This window comes from Macrobrachium rosenbergii, chromosome 3 (genome assembly GCF_040412425.1).
Source record: "Macrobrachium rosenbergii isolate ZJJX-2024 chromosome 3, ASM4041242v1, whole genome shotgun sequence".
In the NCBI taxonomy this organism is placed as follows: Eukaryota; Metazoa; Arthropoda; class Malacostraca; order Decapoda; family Palaemonidae; genus Macrobrachium; species Macrobrachium rosenbergii.
This window is the reverse complement of record NC_089743.1, coordinates 24,878,757-24,901,589: the sequence shown is the minus strand read 5'-3', so window position 1 is coordinate 24,901,589 and position 22,833 is coordinate 24,878,757. Positions and strand designations below refer to the sequence as shown.

Below are 22,833 nucleotides of genomic sequence, written 5' to 3'. Positions count from 1 at the left end.
TATATATAGGTTTCACTACATACATTGTATTTATATTTTCAGACCAATACCAATATACATATACATACATACATACATATTTAACTCTGTTTCGTAGATTATATCTTTGGTTTACAACATTATCTACAGCATTTTCATGTCTTTTGTTATGCATTTTCATGTCTTTTGTTATCTATAACTTCAGTGGACCGTGGATCTGTTTTTACTACTTTTATATGATTCCAGTGAACTACTTTTTCTTTTAGATCACTTTCATTAATTACTCTATATTTGTTTAATTTTAACACTTTTACAACTCTATATGGTCCAGTGAATTTGGGAGAAGCCTTTACATTTGGCCCTTCTAGAACATGATTTTGTACATAAATTTGAGTACCCACTGTAATGTCTGGTTTAATGGAGCTTTTATTATAATGTTTGGCACAAGTGTTATGAACCTCTTTTAATTTTGCCCTTGTTTTCATGATTGTCTCGTAAGTACGTCTGGTCTTCCATGCAACATAGTCATCATAGTTATAAGTATGTCTGGGTAGTGTTGCATGTCTAATAATGTGTTAGGCATTCTTTTCTGATGACCATATAGCAAATAATGTGGGGATTCTCCTATTGTCTCATTTACAGTATTATTCAGTGTGAACTGTACGTCATCTATTGCTAAGTCCCAATCTTCTGTCTGTGGGCTCACCAAAGTTTTCAGGATATCCTTTATTTTACAATTAGTTCGTTCTGCTACTCTATTAGAACTTGGTTTATAAGCTGTTATTTGACACTTATTTACTTCATAAAATTCACATATTTTATTTAAAAGATCGCTAGTAAATTTGTCTACTTCCTCTAATAGTCCTTGGAAATGGACCTAGAAAGTCCATAGCTACTACTTGAAATGAATTTAATTCTGATGGATATTTTTCAAGTGGAGCTTTAAGATTTACAGTATCTTTATATTGATTACAAACTATACAGTTTAGTACAAACTTTTTGGCATCTTCACAACAAGGTGGACAAAAATAATTTCTGGTTATGATTCTGCATGTCTTTTTAATTCCTGGATGTCCTGGTAACTTATATGAGTGTGTTAGTTATTATTAATTGAAAATCAGCTTTTAAGGATTCATCTAGTATTAACTGTCCTATTATTTGTCTGATTTCTGCATCATTTTCTTGTTGTATTTTTACTCTTTCTAGATCTAAATCTACTACTTGACAACTAAAACAAAAGGTATTAGTGGTTATACATTTTTCTGTTTTTTCTTGAGATCTGGATTGCATCTGAGATTTCCCTGGAATATATCTGAATTCTGGGGCAAATTCTAATACACTAATGAACCATCTATTGAACTTCATGTTGTTGTTAAAGGCTACCTTTTTAAATAAGTCACAAATGGGTTTGTGATCAGTAAGCACATTAACCTTATGACCTAAAAGTATGGGTCTAAATTTCTTTAAACCCCAATATAAAGCTAAACACTCTCTTTCTGTGGTACTGTAGTTTTTTTCTGGTGGATTTAAAACTCTACTAGCATAATATACTGCCCTCATTCTAGTTTTGGCCTTTTGCAACAATACAGCTCCTAGTCCTGTACTTGAGGCATCACAAGCTAAGTAAAAGTCTTTGGGAAAATCTGGGTATAGACTAAGACAGGGTTCCTGGTCATTTTGCTCTTTAGTGTTTGAAAGGGTGTTTCTTGTCATCCTTCCACTCATAATTAACATCCTTCTTTGTTAGTTCTGTCAGAGGTTTGGCTATAGTAGCAAAACCCTTTATAAAAGGTCTGTAATAACCTACGATACCTAGGAACCTTCTTAATGCTTTCAAATTAGTGGGAGCTGGGTAATCAATTATTGCCTTTATTTTACCTGCCTGTATGCGCAGTCCATCTTCACTAATTACATGACCCAAGTATTCTAAGGATTTCATCAGGAATTGACATTTCTTTCATTTAATTGTAGTCCTGCAATTCTTAATCTCTCTAGGACCATTTCTAATGTTCTGAGGTGACTTTCTAAGTCTTTGCTAAAAATTATTACATCGTCCAATATACTGCAACATTTTCTATATCTCCTAAAATTTGTAACATTAATCTGACGAATGTTAATGGGGCTGATGTTAGTCCAAATGCCATTACTTGAAACTGTAAATGTTCTCTATGTGTGCTGAAGGCTGTGCATTGTTTCGATTCTTCATCTAGAGGTACTTGCCAATATCCACTAAGCAAATCTAAGGATGAAAATGCTTTGGCCCCTCCTAATTGAGCTAACATATCTTGGATTACCGGCATCGGCATTCTATCTGGAACTGTGTTGGAATTTAACTTCCTGTAATCTATTACAAGTCTCCAACTACCATCTTTCTTTGGAACAAGTAACAACTGGGAATTATATGGAGATTTAGAAGGAATTATTACTCCATCTCTTTTCATTTCCTCTATCAAATTGTCAACTATGGGTCTCTGGCTTATTGGTAATCTGTAATTAGGAATAAAAAATGGCTCTGCTCCATCATCTAACAATATTCTATGTTGTAGAACATTTGTTCTTCCTAGTTTATCGCCTTCTACAGAAATACAGAACATTTCTGTATTTCTCTAACACCTGAATTAACGTGTGTCTATTTTCTGGAAAATCTGTTTTGTTTACTTCTGGATTTATTTGAGAGTTTGGCCAGTTATAGAGAAAAATGCTTTTTCTTCTGCTGTTAGTAAAGGATTGTTAATAGGAATTCGTATGCAAAAGACAATGCCTGCGTATAGTGTTAGTCTGTTATCCGAATAGTTTTGAACATAAACTTAGCAGTTATTACTATTCATGTGGACGAGAGAATTGTCCATTCTGACAAAATCTGGCAATTCTTCATTCAATAATACAACATCCTTATCCTTTACATCCTCTTTTGATTATCATCAGCTGTGCTAACACAACATGTTTCTTCTTCTTTTATGTCTGAAAAATAGCAAAGTTCTGCATCTCCAGTGATTTCTTCTGTTACTTCTATTATACTATTTATGTCTGATTTATTTATTATATCTAAGATCAATACTTCATTTAGTATTTTCCCTTCACTTTCACAACTTATTGATACATTACTATAGTTACAAGCATAGGCGCCTTGATTTTCGTTAGATTCAGTGTTTTAGTCATCACAACTATTTATATCTGAGTAATTATTTATATATGATATATATCATCTGTATGTGCACATCTCAACAATTCTGTATTATGAAATTGTGGGAATTCCTCTTTTTTATCTGTTTTTATTTTATCTTGCTTGTTCTGGTTACTTATCTCCCTTTCTTGTGCGTCTGTCTCGCTTGTCGAAACTGTCTCAGACAAATTGATAAGATTTGGGTGAAACTTTTCTTCGTCAAGCGCAAAACATACGCTCTTCTGATTATCCTGTTTCAGGCTAATCTTTCCTTCACTACTATCTAATATTATTCCACATCTCATTAAATTACATGAGAACAAGAGTTGTGTGGGAAAAAATCTGTCTTCTAAAACTAGAAAACTTTCAATAAATTTATGTGACAAAATCTCTATTTCTAAGTTCACATTCCCCAGGCTTTCAATCTGTTTCCCCTGCTATTCCTTTTATTACTCTACTTTGACCCTGAATCTGAGTTTCTGCAATGCCTAAATATCATGTTAAAGTGTTTTTATCGATTATATTTACAATACTACCTGTATCAACGAGTACAGTACATGTTCTTCCATTTATTGGAATCTTTACAATAGGCAGAACCTTTCTGTCTATTTCTTCCTCTTTCATGGAAAATATTGCTTCTTTGCTATGTAAATACGAAAATGCTGATGAACCTTCATTTCCCATTGTAACTGTTTGTTCTTTTTCTCCTTCATCACCTTGGAGGGATTTACTTTCTTTTCTCTGTAAAGAGGTTAATTTTCACTGACTGGAAGATTTATTTATATTTGGGCGACTGTTACTTATCTCTATAACCTCTCTATTGGCTTCCTTATTATTGAACCAACAGTTTTTAGTTAATTGCCCGATCTTTTTGCAAACTGCACAGATTCTGGGCTTTCTGCATTCATTAGTGGAATGATTGGTATAACCTCAGTTTTCACATGTTATTTTTGATCTAGCTTCTTGAGTTGAATTATTCTCTGGTTTTGAATTATTTGTGTTTGAATATTGACCATTATGATATCTTATGGGTGGGTCGAAGAATGGTCCATTCCTCGATTGATTCTGTCTGCCTTTCTGGTTTGGATTCCACTTGTTCGTAATACTTTGTGCATATTTCCTTTGAAAGGAAGTTTGTCTATTCCCTACTTGTCTGGAATGATCATTATACTTGTTATTTCATTTATATGAATCATGGTTATTTCTGCCTCTCCCTTCATTTTGTGTTTCTGTTACCCTTACCAATTCCTTAGAAAAATCTATCTCTTTCTTCTGGATTTCTTGCCTCGTTGATATTAAAGCTGTAAGGTTATCACTTTCAGGATCAATTTTGACTTTCTTGAACGCTTTCTTTTCTGTTTCTCCAAGTGCGTTATATATTGTTCCAAATGACATGTAATTTAAAACATAACTCAAACTAACTAAATCATTTTCTTCATCACCAAAAGCAATCTTACTTCTTATTTTGATATTTGTTTTTCGTAAGTCTTCTATTACCTTGTGTGTTGATTCTTCAACATCTGTGTGAAGATTTGCTAAGGATTCTCCTTCATAATACTGGTTAAGGAATCTGATAATATTATATAAGGCATCACTTTGACTCACTGGTTCCCAGATTGATAAACAAATTCTTCTAAATTCAGTGTATGTGGTTATGTTACTGAATCTAACAGAATTCAAAGTTCTGTATGCATCACTGTTTCTAAACTAACGAGAAGCAAGGCTTCGTTAATTTTAGTTCCCCCTGTTGATATGCGACTGTCTGCGTCAACTAGCCACTGGTTCACAGAATATGATTCTAGCCTATTTTTGTCAGGATTTGAACTTTCAACTCTTCCACAGAAACATGTGGCTTGTGTAATGATCGCTGCTTGCGCCATTGTTCTAAACTGAAATGTGTTATTATTATTATTATTATTATTATTATTATTATTATTATTATTATTATTATTATTATTATTATTATTATTATTATTATTATTATTATTATTATTATTATTATTATTATTATTATTATTGCTACTTGTGTTAGTACTTCCTTGAGTTAATGATATTCGTGAACTTGGCACTGGAATTCGACTGTCTAATTGTTGTTGGTCTTAAATGGTAATGTCTATGCCTAATTGCATTCCTCAATGCGTCAAATGAATCCTGCATTACAATGGTATTCTAAAAATCATAAGAAAATTTATGTCCAAATACAGAACAGTATTCAAAAAATATTTCATCAAAAGAATGTTATGTTATTAAAGATTCCTATCTATCTTTCTATATCATTTGCAGGATTAAGGATGTCTGTTATTGAAAGAAAGTTCCAACTTACAGTAAATAACATCACTAAATGGGCAAATTTAAATGGCTTTGAATTTTCGACTAGCAAAACAGTTGTTGTCCACGTCTGCCGTATTCGTGGGCTTCATCCAGACCCAGCTATATATATATATATATATATATATATATATATATATATATATATATATATATATATATATATATATATATATATATATATATCAGAGGTCAAAGAATTCCCTATGTAGAGGAAACCAAATTCCGTCAAATACTTTTAAGATTGCATAAAGCCCTGATTTTATCGAAATTGTTATATGGATGTGAAGTATAGCCTACTCTTCTGCAACCCGCAGCAGGTTGAAAATGCTTGACTTGACACATCATGCAGGCATTAAACTGGCCACTGGTGCTTTCAAGACCACAACAATATCAAGCCTGTTGGTTGATGCTGGGGCGTTGTCTTTACAACTCCATCACCAGTCATCCACCCTTCGCAACTGGTATAGGATGCAGAGATTTCCCAATTCTCTAGCCTTTCATTATAACAAGCGAAAGACATTTTAGGCACTATGAGATGCATTCTAGTTGTCCACACCTTAGGGGTATAGACTTAAACAGTTACTTGGCACTACTGATATTAGTAGAAATGAGGTACTTCCTTATAAAATTAACAGAAATTTCATTTTGTGTAAATATTCTTATGGTTCTAAGAAAAATATGATAGACATAGAGATCCGTTCCATATTTATGGAACACAGTGAGGTTCATAAGGATTCAACTTTGTATTCACAGTTTGCTCCAAATCCAGTGCTGGAGTTGGATTTGGAGTTTTTAGTAATAAGTTTTGCACTCAAGGGGCACTTCCTGTTTTAACATCTATTTTTACGGCAGAATTGCTTGTGATTTTAAATGCTATTGAAAAAACAGCAATTACTGATGAAACAAATTTTACAATTTTTAGCGATTCTAAGAGTGCATTACAGGTGTCCACTTTTATATAATGATTTCTTCCAAAGCGTCAGAAAATTTATAATTAATTTGTGTCAAGAGCATTGGAATAGTCTAGGAGAAAATAAAATGAAAGAAATTGCGGATGTTATATTTCCTTGGAAGTGTGGCAGTATGCCTAGAAGGTGGGAGAAGGGTCTTTGCTGCTTAAGGATTGGGCATACTCGCCTAACGCACAGCTTTCTGATGGCTGGGGAGAATCATCCTTTTTGTGAGGATTATCTGGTCCTGTTGACTGTGAGGCACTTGCTGGCTGAGTGCCTCAGTCTTGGGCATATTAGAAGCCGTTACCTCTGAGACTCTTGGTCGGGATGGCAGGTTCATCCTTGCCAAGATCTTGGAGAGGGTGTGGTGTATGATCCTCGTGGCATTTTTAGATTTATTATCGATGCTGGCCTTCTCCCAAAAATATAATATTTCATTCATTTTCTTTTATCTTTTTATTGATTTTGTAGCAGCTATGTTGTTCATTTAATTAATATCGGCGTCAATGACCCAGTTGTCACGATGCCAGATAACTCAAAATAATTCATTCATTCATTCTTTTTATCAACCTATCCCCTTCCATTCTCTCCTGATAACCATACTGCCTCAGAACACTATCCTTTAACCTCTGCTTGCCTGTTGGCTACTTTTACTTATCACCACATATCTTACAGTGCCAGTTCTTATTTTACATGTATCATGCAAAGTTTTCGTCTTAACAGCTTCAAATATGTTTCTTTCGTTCACTTTCAGCATTCAGAATGAAGGAGAGCTGGCTCAATAGTTCATTCGTACGTTCCAACCATAGCTTTCAAGGAGACTCCAAGTTTCCTGTCAATCTTTTTTTTATTCATACTCTGCTGTCTTCCTTGTTTCACCTATTCTGTGACTCGCATCTTCTTCATCCTACCATCCATAGAAAAAAAAATAAAGTTCAGTGCGCCTTCTTCATGGTTTCCATTCTCCATTACAATCTTACTCTTGCTCACATTTATTCTCATCTTAGACATTTAAATTCCCTTCCACCGCCTATTTATGTAAAAGCTGACACCACTGTTGTGTCATGGGATGTTGAAGGTTTCGATCTGATTTGAAAGTGAGGCTGCCAAGCCAAGCATAGGGGGTTTAAATAGCAAGATAAAGAGATCCAGAAAGTGTCGCATGAAGCACAGGCTCTAAAGGCGGAACTGTGAGGCAACCTCACATTTGCACTAAGAAACGATAGAAGTTGGTCAGGAAGATTGAATAAGACAAGCGGGAATGAAGGTAAAGTAAAAGGCTAACAAGGAGGTGCAGCTAGGGGCCATGGGCACATAGCACACACCCTTTAATAATGCTTGCAGTGCACCACGTGAGGTGCACTGACGACTCTACCCCCCTGCGGGGTCGTGGTGGATGTGAGTACGGTGAAGGCCCTAAGTCACGGCCCTATCCTAAGTCGTGGTCTTTTATTTTTCATAGATTCTTCAGCTTATGTTTTAATATTCGATTTTTTTATTTTCTAACCCCGTTCTTATAAAATAATCCTGTTCTATAATTTCTTAATACAGTAACTCTGTTCTAGCCCTTAACTTTGCTCTCCTGTACCTTATGTTATTCACTTTACACACATCATTCACACATGCACATTATACATACATACATACATACATACATACATACATATATACACATATATATATATATATATATATATATATATATATATATATATATATATATATATATATATATATATATATTACTAAAGGACCTCATTCAAACTGGATGGCCTATGTAATGGAGTATTTATTCAGAAATACCATCCAGTTTGAATGAGGTCCTTTTAGCAATTCTACTAATGCACAGGACAATTGTGTATGTGATAAAGTTTATTATATATATATATATATATATATATATATATATATATATATATATATATATATATATATATAATAATGCATGTGTGAATGATGTGTGTAAATATGAAGTGAATAACATAAGGTACAGGACAGCAAAGTAAAATTAAAGGCTATATATATATATATATATATATATATATATATATATATATATATATATATATATATATATATATATATATATGTGTGTGTGTGTGTGTGTGTGTGTGTGTGTGTGTGTGTAAGTACATTTGCCAGAAACGTATTTTCAATTCAATTATTTAAATTACAATACTGGTGAGGGTATAAACAATTGAGAACACCTAATAAACTGCCATGTATTTTGTTAAAAATGCTAACTTCAAGTGCATTCAACTGAGCACCATTACTGTATTTATTCATTTTAAATTGAGAGGCAATACTTTGCAATTGCGTTATTATGAGCTGAGAGATGTGACATTGAAGTTGCAACTGCAAACTCTCCGTGGTAGAATAGTATTGCTGTTGCCGGTCGCTTGTCGTTACTCTAGGTAAATCGTTTCTGAATTTTTTGTAAATTCAATTTGAATAACTCCTTTTGAATGCTTGTAGGAGTGTGTGAAAAATCGCCCAGCTGCGAAATGTGAGAGGTTTGTGGAAGCTGGCTTTAATTCGCCCAGATTAATTTGGGATAAGATTTTAGGCCTATCATCGGGTGATAAGCCTAACGTTACTAGGCTACCCTGAGCTAATCTACCCACCTTTGACCTCCCCAAAGTGTTCAGTCCACCCGAAAGACTAGTGCCAAAACTGTGCTGTTGGTCGGGGTTTTCGATGAATTAATTTCTCAGCTATTCTGAATGAACGTGGGCCAAACTATCGTAGGCTAAGTGCAACCGAAGTCGAGAGGTTAGGCATCCCAGCCCACTCTGCACCGTCATTTGTCCCACAAAGCGAGAAGAAACGTTTCGGTAAAAGTGTCATTATTAGTTTCCTGCCAGAAACGTTATATTCCTTTTTGGCAGCTTACCTCAGGCTTGTATGTGCTTTATAATTGTACTGTAGGTGCAAACCACTTTGTTTCCCCAGTGCCAGTCTTCCCCTTACCCCATCGGTTGACGATACCCGTTAACCATGGGGTAATTTTCTACTTTAATATTGCCGGATGTACTCAAATGAATGCTGTGATGAGACTAGTGCCAGCCCTTGAGTAAATGCTGGGTAATTCGGTACATTAGCTCCGCGCCTGTTTTTACCTTTTCAACTGGTTTTTTCTACACTTTTAGGGGTTCTGATACTGGCAGTGCATCTGTTTGTTGTCGGCCACATGGAATGCCCCTTCGCTGTGTTTAGTACTGGCCCGGGGGTGTTGGGTACCCATACGTTAATAAGTTATTACACTTGTTGGACGGGATATGAACCGCCAGTATCAGTAGCCTAAAAGTGTAGAAAAAACCAGTTTCCAAGGTAAAAACAAGCACAGAGCTAATACTTAAAATTACCTTACTCTAAACCATAATTGTGTTTTGGACCAGAAAAATATTTATCCTATGTTTTAATGTGTTTGAACATTTCTGACATTCTTTTCTTTTGCAAGTTAGTATTTTATAGATACTGAGCTCCACCCTTAGGCTATTTCCTGCAATTTTGGGGACCACAGGGAAAGCTGGGTTTTTGGGTGGGGGGAAAGACAAAAAATTGCAATACAAAGACTTTAATCCCATTGATAGGCTAGTTCTTGTTCAGATTAAGAAATTTTATAGGATGTTCTCAAACTAATATGTCCTCGGGTAAGGACTGGGAACCCCAAGGTTAGGTTACTCTAAGTTTGTTTGGTTAAGTCATTTGCTAGTGAAATGTTCGAAGCACACATTAAAACATAGGATAATTATATTTTCATGTCCAAAATGTGATATCCTATTGGTTTCAAGTAAATTTTACCTGCCTATGTTAATGTGGACTTAAACATTTCTGACGTTTGTTTGTTTATAAATATCAGCATCACTCCCATCAGTGCTGTGTCCAGTACGAGCTTCATTGGAAAGAATGGCAAAACATGAACAAAAGAGAGCAAATATCATTGTAACAGTATATTTGCAGTAGTGTTTAGCATGAGTTTTGTACAAGTCATATTAAGGAGACTTGATATTACAGCATAAAAACTCCAATATCAAATAATAGTTTAAAGTAAAATAATATAACTTTCCGTATTAGCCTTTTTAAGGACACCAAGAACAAAGCTGAAAACTCCAATGCCAATGACTGATAGAGTAAACTTTTATTCCATGGTGTTGGACCTGAGTTGGAAACTGTTGAGTGAATTGTACCAACAAACATAGCCTAAAATACTTATATTCCAAGATGGTAGTTGGAAAGTACATGTCATCTCTGAAGATAACCTACATTAATTCATATTTGGGTACATGGTGCATATAGTCTACTGTACATATGTTAGCCTATATTTCTCATTGGTTATCTTATGTTATATGTATTTTTGACTATTAGTGTTGGTGCAACCCACGTCTTTTTCTGGTCATATCTCTCCTAGCCCATATCCTACTAATAAGGAAACAGGGATTTTGTGTGTGGGAAAACCAAAAACGAGTGCCATGCATCAATCATAAACAGTCAAAGAAATACATAATTGTCTGTATTGAAATACAAACATTGCCATTTATTTATGTGTATTCCTCAGCGTGAGCTAGAATTGGTTGTTGAAACTTGGTAACAAGGTAGTCAATTTGTGATTAAGGGGGACTGTGGCTACTGTCAACTGAGGATGTTGTGCTGTGCTCTTGTAGACTGCTGTGTTTGAACCTGTGTTTTTGTTTTTAGTGTTGTTTACTTTACCATGGGTGAGTGAAGGTACTTTATCATGGATGAGTGAAGGACATTAACAAATATTAACTGCACCTTTGTAGGGGTAGGATCTACAGCTATCCTGGGAAGGTTTTGGTGTAGAGGAGAAAGGCTAGAAGGGTTCACCTACCACTTCCTCCTTCCTGCCCCTGAACCTCTCTACCTGCTCCTTCCACACATACATCATCCTTCAGCCCAGAGGGGTTTGTGGGAAGGTGAGTGATCTGTTTTCCTGCTCTCACTGTGTTGACTGCTTCTGTCTGCTATTGCTGCTCCCACTAGGAGTTCAACATTGTTGATCCTCTAGCAGTGGGCATCCTTCCTTGGGAGATGCCCCCACAGCATCAACCATGACTACTGCTGCTGCAGGGGAGAAGAAGACATGAGTAGGAAATAAATGAAGAAGCACAATTGCTTCTCTTCATTGCCCTCTTTGTAAAATATTCCTCATTTTCCTATGCTTCTTCGATCTCCTTTTCTTCTTGTAGGAAGAAGTGGTATTCCTTTAGGATTTTGTGTGATTGCTCCTCTTTCAGAGTAGGTGACAGTGCTTGTTCACCTCCAAGTGTATACCCACCTTAGGTAGGGTCAACATAGTGGTTACTAAGTGTGCTTGGGACCAAGTTGGCTGGTGCCCATGTTACAACTGAAGCTCTTGTAGAGCCAGCACTACTCCTTTGCTTGGTGCGTGAATTGTCCCTGGACTGTATGTGTACAGACAGGGTTCTTACACAATATGTCTCCATAGTATGGTCTGTATATGGAAGTTTATGCTGCATCCTGGTCTATTTGTAGTTTGCCGTTGTCTGGATGAGAGGATTCTACACCTGTATATGCTACCGATTAGGCTCCACCCTCTTCTGTGAACAGCGTGAGTGCCTCTTGCTAGTACAGTACAGGCAAACACAAGAAACACTGTGTAGTCAGTCACATAACTTGTGCAAACACTCACAAAGTCATGGGCATGGTTATATCTTTGGCATTTTGCTACACAGATGAGGAGAGCAGGTGACTGTAGCTTCAGACCATCCTTCATCATGTCTGAGGGATACCCACAGGTTTTTAGACTCCTATCCTCTGGAACCTGAGGTGGCTGCTCAGCCGGTTGTGTAAGCGCTCAGCTTGTTCCTGACAGTAAGGCTCTTGTTGAAGATACTTAGAGAGAGTAAGACTAGGTTGAATGATAGAATGACTGGCTTCTATTCATTCTTCTGTCTAACTCCCTGCAGAGTAGCAGTATGGCCAAAGTACATGTTGGACCAGTCACACATGTAAGTGGCTACTTAGTCAAGCAACCATTCTTAGAACTTTGGAAGCTAATATGTGACTCCCTCTGCTTTTCCTTTTAACAGGTGGGGATTTGTTAGTGATAGAGCTGTACTCTAATCCCAAGATTTAGTTACCTTCCAACTTGTGCAGCCCATTGGGCATAGCACATGGTTCTGTGATCTTTTCTACTTAGTAAGTAAGGCTCCACACTCTCACTTAGGCCCAGGGCCCTACTGCCCTACCACCCATACATCAAACCAGGATTGTGGCATTTCCAACGGGGTTGTTAAACTTCCAGTAGTTTGTAGGCACAAGTATGAAATTTTAAAATTAATTTGAATTTTCTTACATTTGCAAACCAGAGCTTTTTATTGCAGTTACCACCTCACTTTGTCCCCAAGACAAGGAAAAAGTGCTTAGTGATCAGTTAACCGCCACATTACCAAGATCAACAATGTTCAGTGTGTTGAAGGATACTCCTATATAAAAGGCTTGGGAAGATACAAATAATTAAAACAATTTGATGTTTTGTATTTATAAGTTGGAGTGGGATGATTCAAATTTCATTTCCTGTATACTGTTGTAGAAGCACAGACAGTGAATGATGATAATGAGAATAAGACAGCATGAACTTATCATGCGAATGGTGATAGTTGGAATAAGTCAGCATATACTGTATTGTGTGAGTGGTAATAATTGCAGTTAGGTGGCATGTACTTTGTGAATTATGATAATTGGAATTAGACAGCATTTACTTCACATGGTGATAATTGGAATTACAGTAAACAGCATGTAACCATCGTGTGATTGGTGATAATTGGAATTAGATAGCATGTATTTTCTTCTCAGAATGGTGATAATAGGAATTAGTGTGCACTGCCTTGTGTGAATGGTGATAACTGGAATTACAGTATGTACTATGTAGTGTGAAATTTGGTAGTTGGAATTAGACAGTGTTTACTGTATCCTGTGAATGATGGTATTGTAATTTGAATTATACACCATGTATTTTGTTAATTGGTATTAGATATGTACAGTATCATGTGAATGGTGGTAATTTAAATTAGACACCATATATTTTGGTACAGTACATTAAATTAGTCAGCTTGTACTGTATCCTGTGAATGGTGGTACTGTAATGTGAATTAGACATCATGCAATTCTTGTGTGAGTGGTGATACTGTAATTGTAATAAGACAGCATATACAATATAGCACTTTTAGGTGTAAGTGGTGCTAATTGGAATTACACTGCATGTACTGGTTCCTGTGAATGGTTTTAATTGGACTTAGGCTCTATGTATTTCGTATGTGGGTGGTGATAATTAGGATTTAGCCTCTTCCTTTCATTTGCAAGCATGAGCTTTTATTCATATATATACATACATATATGTATATTTTTTCTTTATCTTTCAGGAAACACGCAAAAATGCCTGAGCCAAAGCCATTTGAGCGTTTACCAGAAAATGTGAAGCCAAAGAGTTATAACATCACTCTTCAGCCTAATTTAGTAAAGTGCGTATTTCATGGATCAGAAGAAGTTGAATTGGAAGTAAGTGGACTATGCTTGTGGGTTTGATGTTTATGTTTAATATTCATTGGAACTTTTATTTTAATCTATTTATTTAACTCTGTAAATATGCATGGCTGATGAATCACATAGGATCTTCATGATGTGTAGCATAAATTATGAGCACTAATTAAGATGTCTTATTGAAAATTGGTATCAACAGATCAAGGAAGCAACCAAACATATAAGATTCAACTCTGTGGATTTGACTCTACGAGATATCAAAGTTACTTTGTCTTCAGGCGAGGTATTGATTCCAGTATCCACTGAAATTGTTGCTGCTACAGAAATGGTTACTCTTACTTTTCAAGAAACACTTCCAATTGGAACAGCTAAACTTAGTTTGGCATTCGATGGTGAATTGAATGACAAGATGAAGGGAATGTACCGTAGCAAGTACACCTCGTAAGTTTAGATTGAAAGTTTTCATTTCTGTTCATTGAAATCATGACTTAGATTTTCTAGGTTTGCTGTAGTTTTGACTCTTATAAGTATTATCGCATGGGTAAGGTTCTTGTAGTTATCTGTTTCAAAAGTGTTTATTAATGGCCTTGAGCATTAAGAAAGTGTCCTGTGTCATTAAGATATGAGTTTACCAGCTTAAAAGAATGTTTCATATATATGTAACTTAGCAAGTAATGACATAGCTATACTTTTCTACTTGCACAGCAGTTAAAAATTTGAAGTTCGTGGGAATGATTCTTTTGCTTATAGTGTAGGTAACTATCCTGCCCTCTATCGGGGAACCACCAAAACATTCGATGTCAACATTGAATGTTTTGATGGCTGAATTCGAGGTTTTTCTTCGATTTTCCCAAGGATTTGGTGAAGTACTGATTGTTTTGGTAGCTTTTCAGCTTAGCCTAGTGGATTTTCTGCAATTTCTTTTTCGTGATGTCCGATTCCAGTTCATCGAGTATTAGATGTTGTAGAGAGGGTTGCAAGACCTGGATGACCAAAGTAACCTATGATAGTCATAGGATCTGTGCAAAATTTAGAGGACAAGAGTGTTCAATTGATCTCACTTGTCTGAATGTGATGGATGCAAGTTGGTCAAGAGAAGCTACAGCTTTTATGAAACAAGGGAATCTCCTTCTCTGGGATTTTCTGCTTCCTCCCAGGAGGACTTCTCTGGCTTGGTAGATGCAACATGTTGGTCGGCCTTTTCCTCGGCGAAAATAATGTTCTCCTCCCCCAAGCTAGACCATCTGACCAGGAACTTATTTAAGATTTTAGAAGTGAATAGCTTTCTCGACTGGACTATTGGTGCGTTGGCCAAAAAGATCGAGGATTGTCCTGTGACCACTACCCAGAAGTCGACTCTGTTGTTCTCACCTCTGGAAAAAGCTCATTTGTTCCCACAAGACTTAGTGCAGGAGATCTTGACATCGCTTCAGAAAAAGTCTACCAATGATCTACTGGCGCAATCCACCAAATGTCCCAGAGATTCCCTGACTGTGACTACGAAGTTGTTCTCTCCCCTCCAATCCCAGCCCTTTCATGGAGGCAAGCAGAAGATCCAACCCAGACCTCACATGAATCTGCGACATCCCTCAAGATCGATTAAGGAATCGACCTTAAAATCAGGAACCAAGATGGAAGGTCTAGTCCTATGCTCTCTGGTAGGAACCAGACTACGCCTCTTTTGGAAGGAATGGAGTCGAAGAGGTGCAAAACCTTGGGTGGTCAAGGTACTGAAAGAAAGTTATGCCATTCCTTTCTAGGAGAACCCTCCTGTAGCCAAGTCGCCAATCATATTACCAGCTTACTCGCCAGACCCCGAGAAATTTGTGGCCCTTTCGCGAGAAGTAGAATCTCTTCTGTGCAAAGAGTCGGTGGAGTTGGTCAAGGATCAAGAGTTGGAAGGGTTTTTCAACAAACTCTTCATAGTCCTCAAAGCATCAGAGGGCTGGAGTCAGTGCCCTACATCAATTTGTCGTAAAGATGAAATTTCACATGGAAACAAATCAGTCAGTCATGTCAGCCATCGATCAAGGGGACTGGATGGTCACCCTGTACATTCAAGATGGTTACTTTCATGTTCCAACACATTGGGACTTGAAAAGTTTCTACAATTCTTGTTCCAAGGGAAAGTTCCTGTCCATGGCCCCACAAATGTTTACTCAGATCCTTGCCCCCCTCACCAAATGGCTTCACCTTCTTGGAATAAGCATCTCCTGCTACCTGGACGACTGGCTTCTCAGGTCTCCGTCGAGACAGAATTGCACGGAGGACATATGAAAACTCTTTGCCTAATGCAGGAATTAGGCATTTTGATAAACATTCAGAAGTCACAGACGACTCCTACTCAATGGATTCTCTGTTTGGGAATGACTCTGGACTGACATTTTGGGCTTTTCTCTCCCCCCCGAAGAGTTGCCTCCTGCCTTCAATCCGTCAGAGAGTTCCTTTCTCTTCAGTCATCCTCAGAAGCTCAATGGATGAGCCTCTTAGGAACGTTAGCCTCAGTCAAGAAGTTTGTGAAATTGGGCATAAGACCACTCCAATTCTATCTAAGAGCGAACTGGAGCAGAAAAACACAAGCGGACTCCTTCGTTTTTCTGATCACATAGGAGATCAAACAGGATCTTCAGTGGTGGTCATACGAAGACAGACTTTATGAAGCGAAGTCTCTCTTTCCAGCAAGCCCTGACCTAGACTTTTACTCCGGCACGTTAGACCTAGGTTGGGGAGCTCATCTCGGGAATCAGGAAGTGTCGGGAACATGGTTGGAAGTTTTGAGAAGTTCCTGTTATCAACATAAAGGAACTAAAGCCCATTCATTTGGGTCTCCAGTCATTCTCGACCCTGGTGCGTTGCAAGACAGTAACGATTCACGCAGACAGTACGACAGCTCTTTTGTACATCAGAAAGCAAAGGGGGGACCCACTTGTTCTCTCTTTGCGAGGTGGCGAGGGAACTTCTGCTGTGGGCAGATCAGAATCAGGTATTGTTATTGACTCGATTCATCCAAGGAAAGATGAATGTTCTGGGAGACGGTCTGAGTCGCCTCAAACAAGTCCTTCCAACGGAATGGACACTGGATCCTTTGGTTTGCAACGATCTATGGAGGTTGTGAGGCACACCATCCATAGACCTGTTTGCGACTTCAAGAAATCACAGGCTTCCTCGCTTCTGTTCCCTGATCCCAGATCCTCTAGCTTGGAAGATGGATGCTATGCTACTGAATTAGACAGGCCTCGATGTTTATGCCTTCCCTCCCTTTAGTATGGTCAGGGAAGTGATCAACAAACTGCTGTCTCTCCAGAATGTTTTGATGACACTAGTCTCCCCCTTTTGGCCAAGGAAAGAATGGTTTCTGGACTTGCTATAACTATTAGTAGACTTCCAGAGGCTCCCTGCCACAAAAGCGGTCACTGCTCAAACAGCCCCACTTCCTCAGATTCCATCAAGGATTGTCTGCTCTTGCTCTGATAGGTTACAGACTGTCGAGCGCCTCATCAGAGTGAAGGGGTTTTCGAAGCGAGCTGCAGAAGCTATTACGAGATGCAGATGACCCTCTTCTAACAAACTCTACCAGTCAAAGTGGTCAGTCTTCAGAGGATGGTGCAGACACCATAATGTCTCTTCTTCTGAGACCTCTGTCAGTCAAGTAGCCGACTTATTGCTATATCTGAAGTCCTCCAAGAAGCTTTCTACCTCGACTATCAAAGAATACAGATCTATGCTTAGTTCTGTACTTAAGCATAGAGGCTTAGATTTGTCCTCTGATTAGGACCTGTCTGACCTTATTAAGTCTTTGATTCCGCTAAGCAACCAAAATTGGATGCAGTCTCTTGGAATCTAGATGTCATCCTGAAATGGATTTCAGGCCCCCCTTATGAACCTCTCCGCAAGGTTGGTAAGCCTGATTTAATCTATGAAGATTCACATTTAGCGCAATGAACTTTTGCTCCTAGCCTATCTCTTAGTTGAAAGCTAACTCATATATAATAGCCTATGTATTATTGTTGGTATCTACCAAAATTAAGATAGGCATAGAAAGCGTAGATAGTGTAATATACTAAAAATACACATCTCACTATACACAATGTACATGATGAAATTGTGTATTTGGACAAGATTTTAATGATTGCATGATACATGATTTTGGATGATACACGAATATACTATACAGTATGTCCCCCATGATCACGGGGGTTATGGACCACAACCACCCGTGTTACGTGAAAATCCACGTTAATTTGGTATCCTCCACTAAGTACACTTATAACTGCCTATTTTAATAGTCCAAACACCAAAGACTGCCCCTCTCTAAAAATGCTTATAACTGTCTATTTTAATATCTCACTGCCTGTTTTAGTTCAAACACCAATATACTCTAAACTATTGTTCTAAAACACTTTGATATCATTTCAAAGTCATCTTACAAATTACCGTTAAAAATATACGGCTTACATACGTGTGAAAATAATCAAGTTACCCCTATATTCAGGCACAGTCATTTTCTCTCATACAGTTTTAGTTTTAGTTACAAATTTTTATGTTTATGATACAGTAATTCATATTGTATTGAGAGGGAGAGGGAGAAAGACAGAGAGAGAGAGAGAGAGAAACAAAAATACAACTCATACACTAGTGAAAGTAGTACACAAAGTATCCAAGCTACAAGCTGTGTGATTGGCTACTTCCAATCCTTCCAGCCAATCAGCATCGAGAAAAGCTGGTACCCTACTGTGTGATTGGATACTTCCAACCCTACCAGCCGATAGCATGTGTTCATACAGACAGACAGAGAGAGAGAGAGAGAGAGAAGGGGGAAGGAAGGATGAACTGATATTATGTTTACATCGATAAAAACAATTACAAATGTCAGGACAATCAGTTTTTTTATATGGTACATATTATGATGATAATAGATCAGTATAATAATACAGTATAAATGTATTCTGCAAGCAAAATAACATTTTATTGATATTTTGCTGTGTTTTTTCATTAAAGGATATGTATACTGAGAGAGAGAGAGAGAGAGAGAGAGAGAGAACAAAAATACAACTCATACACTAGTAACTAGTAACAGTACGTACACAAAGCATCTGAGCTACAAGCTGTGTGATTGGCTACTTCCAACCCTTCCAGCCAACAGCGTGTGGTCATGGAGAGAGAGAGAGAGAGAGAGGGGTGAACTGATTATATCCACATCCGTAAAACACAATTACATATGTCAGGACGATTGGGTTTTTACACATATCACAATGATAATGGAGTTTCACAGAATGTTTTTGGTGGAAATAAACTGTACGTGTATATTTGCGGAGCAAGCTTCAGTTCTGAAATCCAAAAGAATCCAAAAATTGAAACGTGTGGCACCACCCTCGTAGTCGCTCAAGAACTAATGGTGGCTGATTCAAAATTGTCCTGGTTAATGGGAATTCGCAGACCACGGAATGCTGGATATAAGAGGGTCTGTACTAGGGACACAAAGGAGAGGAGGGCCAAAGAGAAGATGGAGACATTACATCTGAGAAGATATGAGAAACAAAGGAATAGGCAGCTGCAACACCAATTGGTAGAGAGGCTTTTAAAAGAAAGTTGGTTATCTTCTAATAATTTTAGCAGTTATGTGTGTGTATGCAGTGACTTCCCAGGCTCTTGGAGGAAAGCTGGTATTATATTAGTTATTGTTTTATCTGTTGTGACTAATTTGACAACTGGTGACATAACTCTGATAGTTGGTGCATCTCTTGAAAGAAGGCTGGCAATACTATAATTATTTTGCCAGTTCTGGTCACGGCATAGGTGCTGAGTTATGAATTTTGACATAAATCAATTTGCAATTCAGTCCACAGGTATATATAGGATACCCCATATCTTAACTTCTTTTACGTACAGCCTACCATGGTTTTATCACCATGAGTATATTTTTATATAGTAACTTTTGTATCTTTCTTTACAATATGAACACAGTATATTCATTTGTTTTACAGGCAGTCCCCGGTTATTGGCAGGCTTGGTTATTGGCGATCTGGTTTTTCTGCGCTTGTGTAGTGACAAAAATAGGCGATTTTTGGCGCTGATATGCGTCGATTTCCTCTTATTGGCGCCGATATACACCCAACAGAGGCACCGATTACCGAGTCAGCGATTTTTGGCGCTTATCAGTGCCAGAAATCACCAATTTTTGGTTATCAGTGAATTTCGCCAATCGTCATGCCGCTGAAACGGAACCCTTGCCGATGACCGGGGACTGCCTGTACTTAGAATTCAGTAGATTTGCCTTTTTGCATTGTTGCGTTCCCTTACCATGAATTATACTTGGCAAGTATTGCGTCATTCATATTCTGATGAAGACTAGATTCATTATGTTGTTTGTAAGAAATGTATTAAAAAGGTATTATTAATCTTCTGATCTCTAGTAATCATCAATTTCCCATTTCACCTTGTAATATCACAGAAACTTTTTGTATGTAACTTATCCCACGTTTACATCTACATATGACATTTCTTCAAGTGTGATGTCTTATGCAAAGACATACTGTATAGTTTTTTTTAGTTTTAAGTGGGTATACAGTACACAGGAGAATATTGCATCATTGTTGATATATTTCATTTCACTAAATACTTTCCAGTTCATGTCAATGTTTTGTAACTTCCCCCACGTTTATATCTATGTTTCATATGCTTTGATGGTGAGCCAGTGGTAACTGTGCTTAAAATAAAGTCAGTTTAACCTAATTTCCATTGATTCAAATGAATATCGCACCCTAGTAACTCTGTACACTACTGGAAAGTAATTTACTATTACTGATCTCTAGTTTGATCTCAGCCAATTTTCGTGTCGTCATAATGTTACAGCTCATTTTTAAGATGTTTGGATATCATGTGGAGCACGTGCATTTGATGATGTTTACGTTTTTGCATTACGCTGGAGTATTTTTATAAGTGTTTATTCTAAGAATGATTATTAACTCAGTTTTTGCATTGGAAATGTTATAGTCTTTTATCTTTTTTTCTTTTATGAATTCATCAAAACTATCTATGAACTTTCTCGCTGCCTCTCCTGCAAACTGAATCTTCTTTTGAACCATCCAATATTGTACTTGCGATGAATTCTTGTTGATAGTCATCACCTGCAGATTCCTTATAGGTCTGAAACTGACTTCTAGCCTTTGCCTTTATGATAATAAGGCTTATTGATGTTCATTTTTCAATTGGGTCTTCTATCCATACCATTAATAACTTCCATTTCATGGATTGGCATTTGTTTTTGCTTTGTAAGTACAGTAGAATTCATTGAAGAAAACCTTGCCACAGTTTCATATATGTGGTTTTGATCCCTAATAACTGTCAACATTGTTGAGCATGGAAGTTCTATGTTACATGGTATTGTGCTTATTCTTTTTCCTCCATACTGATCAATCACATGCAGGTTTAATTCCAAATTGATATCATTTCTTGCCTTTTTGGCTGGCCAAATTGTTGACAATGAGGAAACCCCCTCTGTCAACACACTGTTGCTTAATAAAAACTTTTTAAAGATGAAATGAAGCATAATTAACAGCTATTGTTCTCAGGACTGATGCTAGCACAAGACAGTTTTAAGAGAGAAATGAAAGCAGATGTGTGCGTGTACATGCATGTTAGGTGAGCCACAAAATGGGCCACAAACTATTAAATATGTTTGATCATACTCTGGTACAGACTGCAGCATGGTGTACAATTAAATGTCAGTATGTGTTAGGGACCTTTGACATAAACATTTTAAATGAATGAATATTAACTGTTTATGCAGCAAATAGCACCAACAAACAGTAATAGCAGCAAGTTGGTGTGGTGATCTGGGAAATTTGAAATTACTCTAGCCAAAATTAGACCCGGATTAGTGATGGTCAACCTGTATATGGTTGCCCTTTCCTAGTTGACAGAATTCCATAAATTGCAAATTGATGTGTATTAAAGTTTTAAAATCACTGTGCAGTCAGTTATCCACAAAATTTAGAAAGGAAAAGTAATCTCATGGAAACGGCACTTCTCCAACCCACATGACACACCAGATAAAAAAATTTGGCAAAAATTTAGAAAATGGATGAAACATGCTATCAAGACATGCCCTGACATATAGTAGGCAAAGAGTTTGTGATCCTTTTGCAATATCTAATATACAGTTGTTGGGAAACATGTTGGCAGTGAATGAAATCTTCATGTTTGCTTTTGTGAACAAGAAAGCAAAACCATTGGAAAGTTTAGATTTTGAACTTAGCCCTAGGCCAAGGTAACATCAATTTTGAAATGATCAAACTTGTACCCCATTTGAGAAAAGCTACATTTTAAAATTCTATCGTCAACAGTGAAATATTAAACTTCTCAAAAGAATGACAACATGCAATCATGCCAATAATAAACTAAGCAAGGAACATCAAACTATATATTGACCAAGTTGTCTCTGTAAAGTTAAGGAAAAACTTAGCTGACAATATAATTTTCTCAACCCAACAAGCTTCACAAAAAAATAAATTTATGCTTCATGTATTTTCACATAGAAAATCATATTCAATACAATAATAATTTTAGTCGCATATGCAAAATTGCAGGTGTTGCAACTGATAACATATAGGGCAGGTGTTGCAACTGATAACATATAGGCTAGGTTTGTCCTTTTCACATTTTTCCCAACTAGACTACAGTTACCAATATCCATAGTTTATCTGGAAGATTTTCAGTGATTTCTAATATAGTTATTCTCTCACTATCACTCTGTTGACATGTTTCCGTTTTTGAATAATTAATTTTTTTTTTTTTTTTTTTTTTTTTTTTTGAGAGCATCATCCAGAAGATAATTTGATAACCTCTTTGGGCACAAAAGAGCTATTAATGTAAATTACAGAA

General features: G+C 36.9%; 1 protein-coding gene across 3 annotated transcripts in view; it reads left to right on the top strand.

Moving 5' to 3' along the window:
* Nucleotides 1-8,644: 8,644 nt before the first annotated feature.
* The window catches only part of Psa (puromycin-sensitive aminopeptidase), a 133,828-nt gene continuing 119,639 nt past the window's right edge, over nt 8,645-22,833 (top strand). For 2 of the 3 annotated variants that reach the window (XR_010857448.1, XM_067128899.1), the window contains exons 1-3: nt 8,645-8,840; nt 13,833-13,968; nt 14,150-14,391. Coding sequence is in view for 2 of the 3 variants with exons in the window: in XM_067128899.1 (XP_066985000.1) it covers nt 8,647-8,840; nt 13,833-13,968; nt 14,150-14,391 (572 nt within the window). In the remaining variant the exon portion in view is untranslated. Of the gene's footprint in view, nt 8,841-9,068; nt 9,261-13,832; nt 13,969-14,149; nt 14,392-22,833 lie in introns of those variants that run through there. The other variant, XM_067128912.1, reaches the window with a different exon arrangement.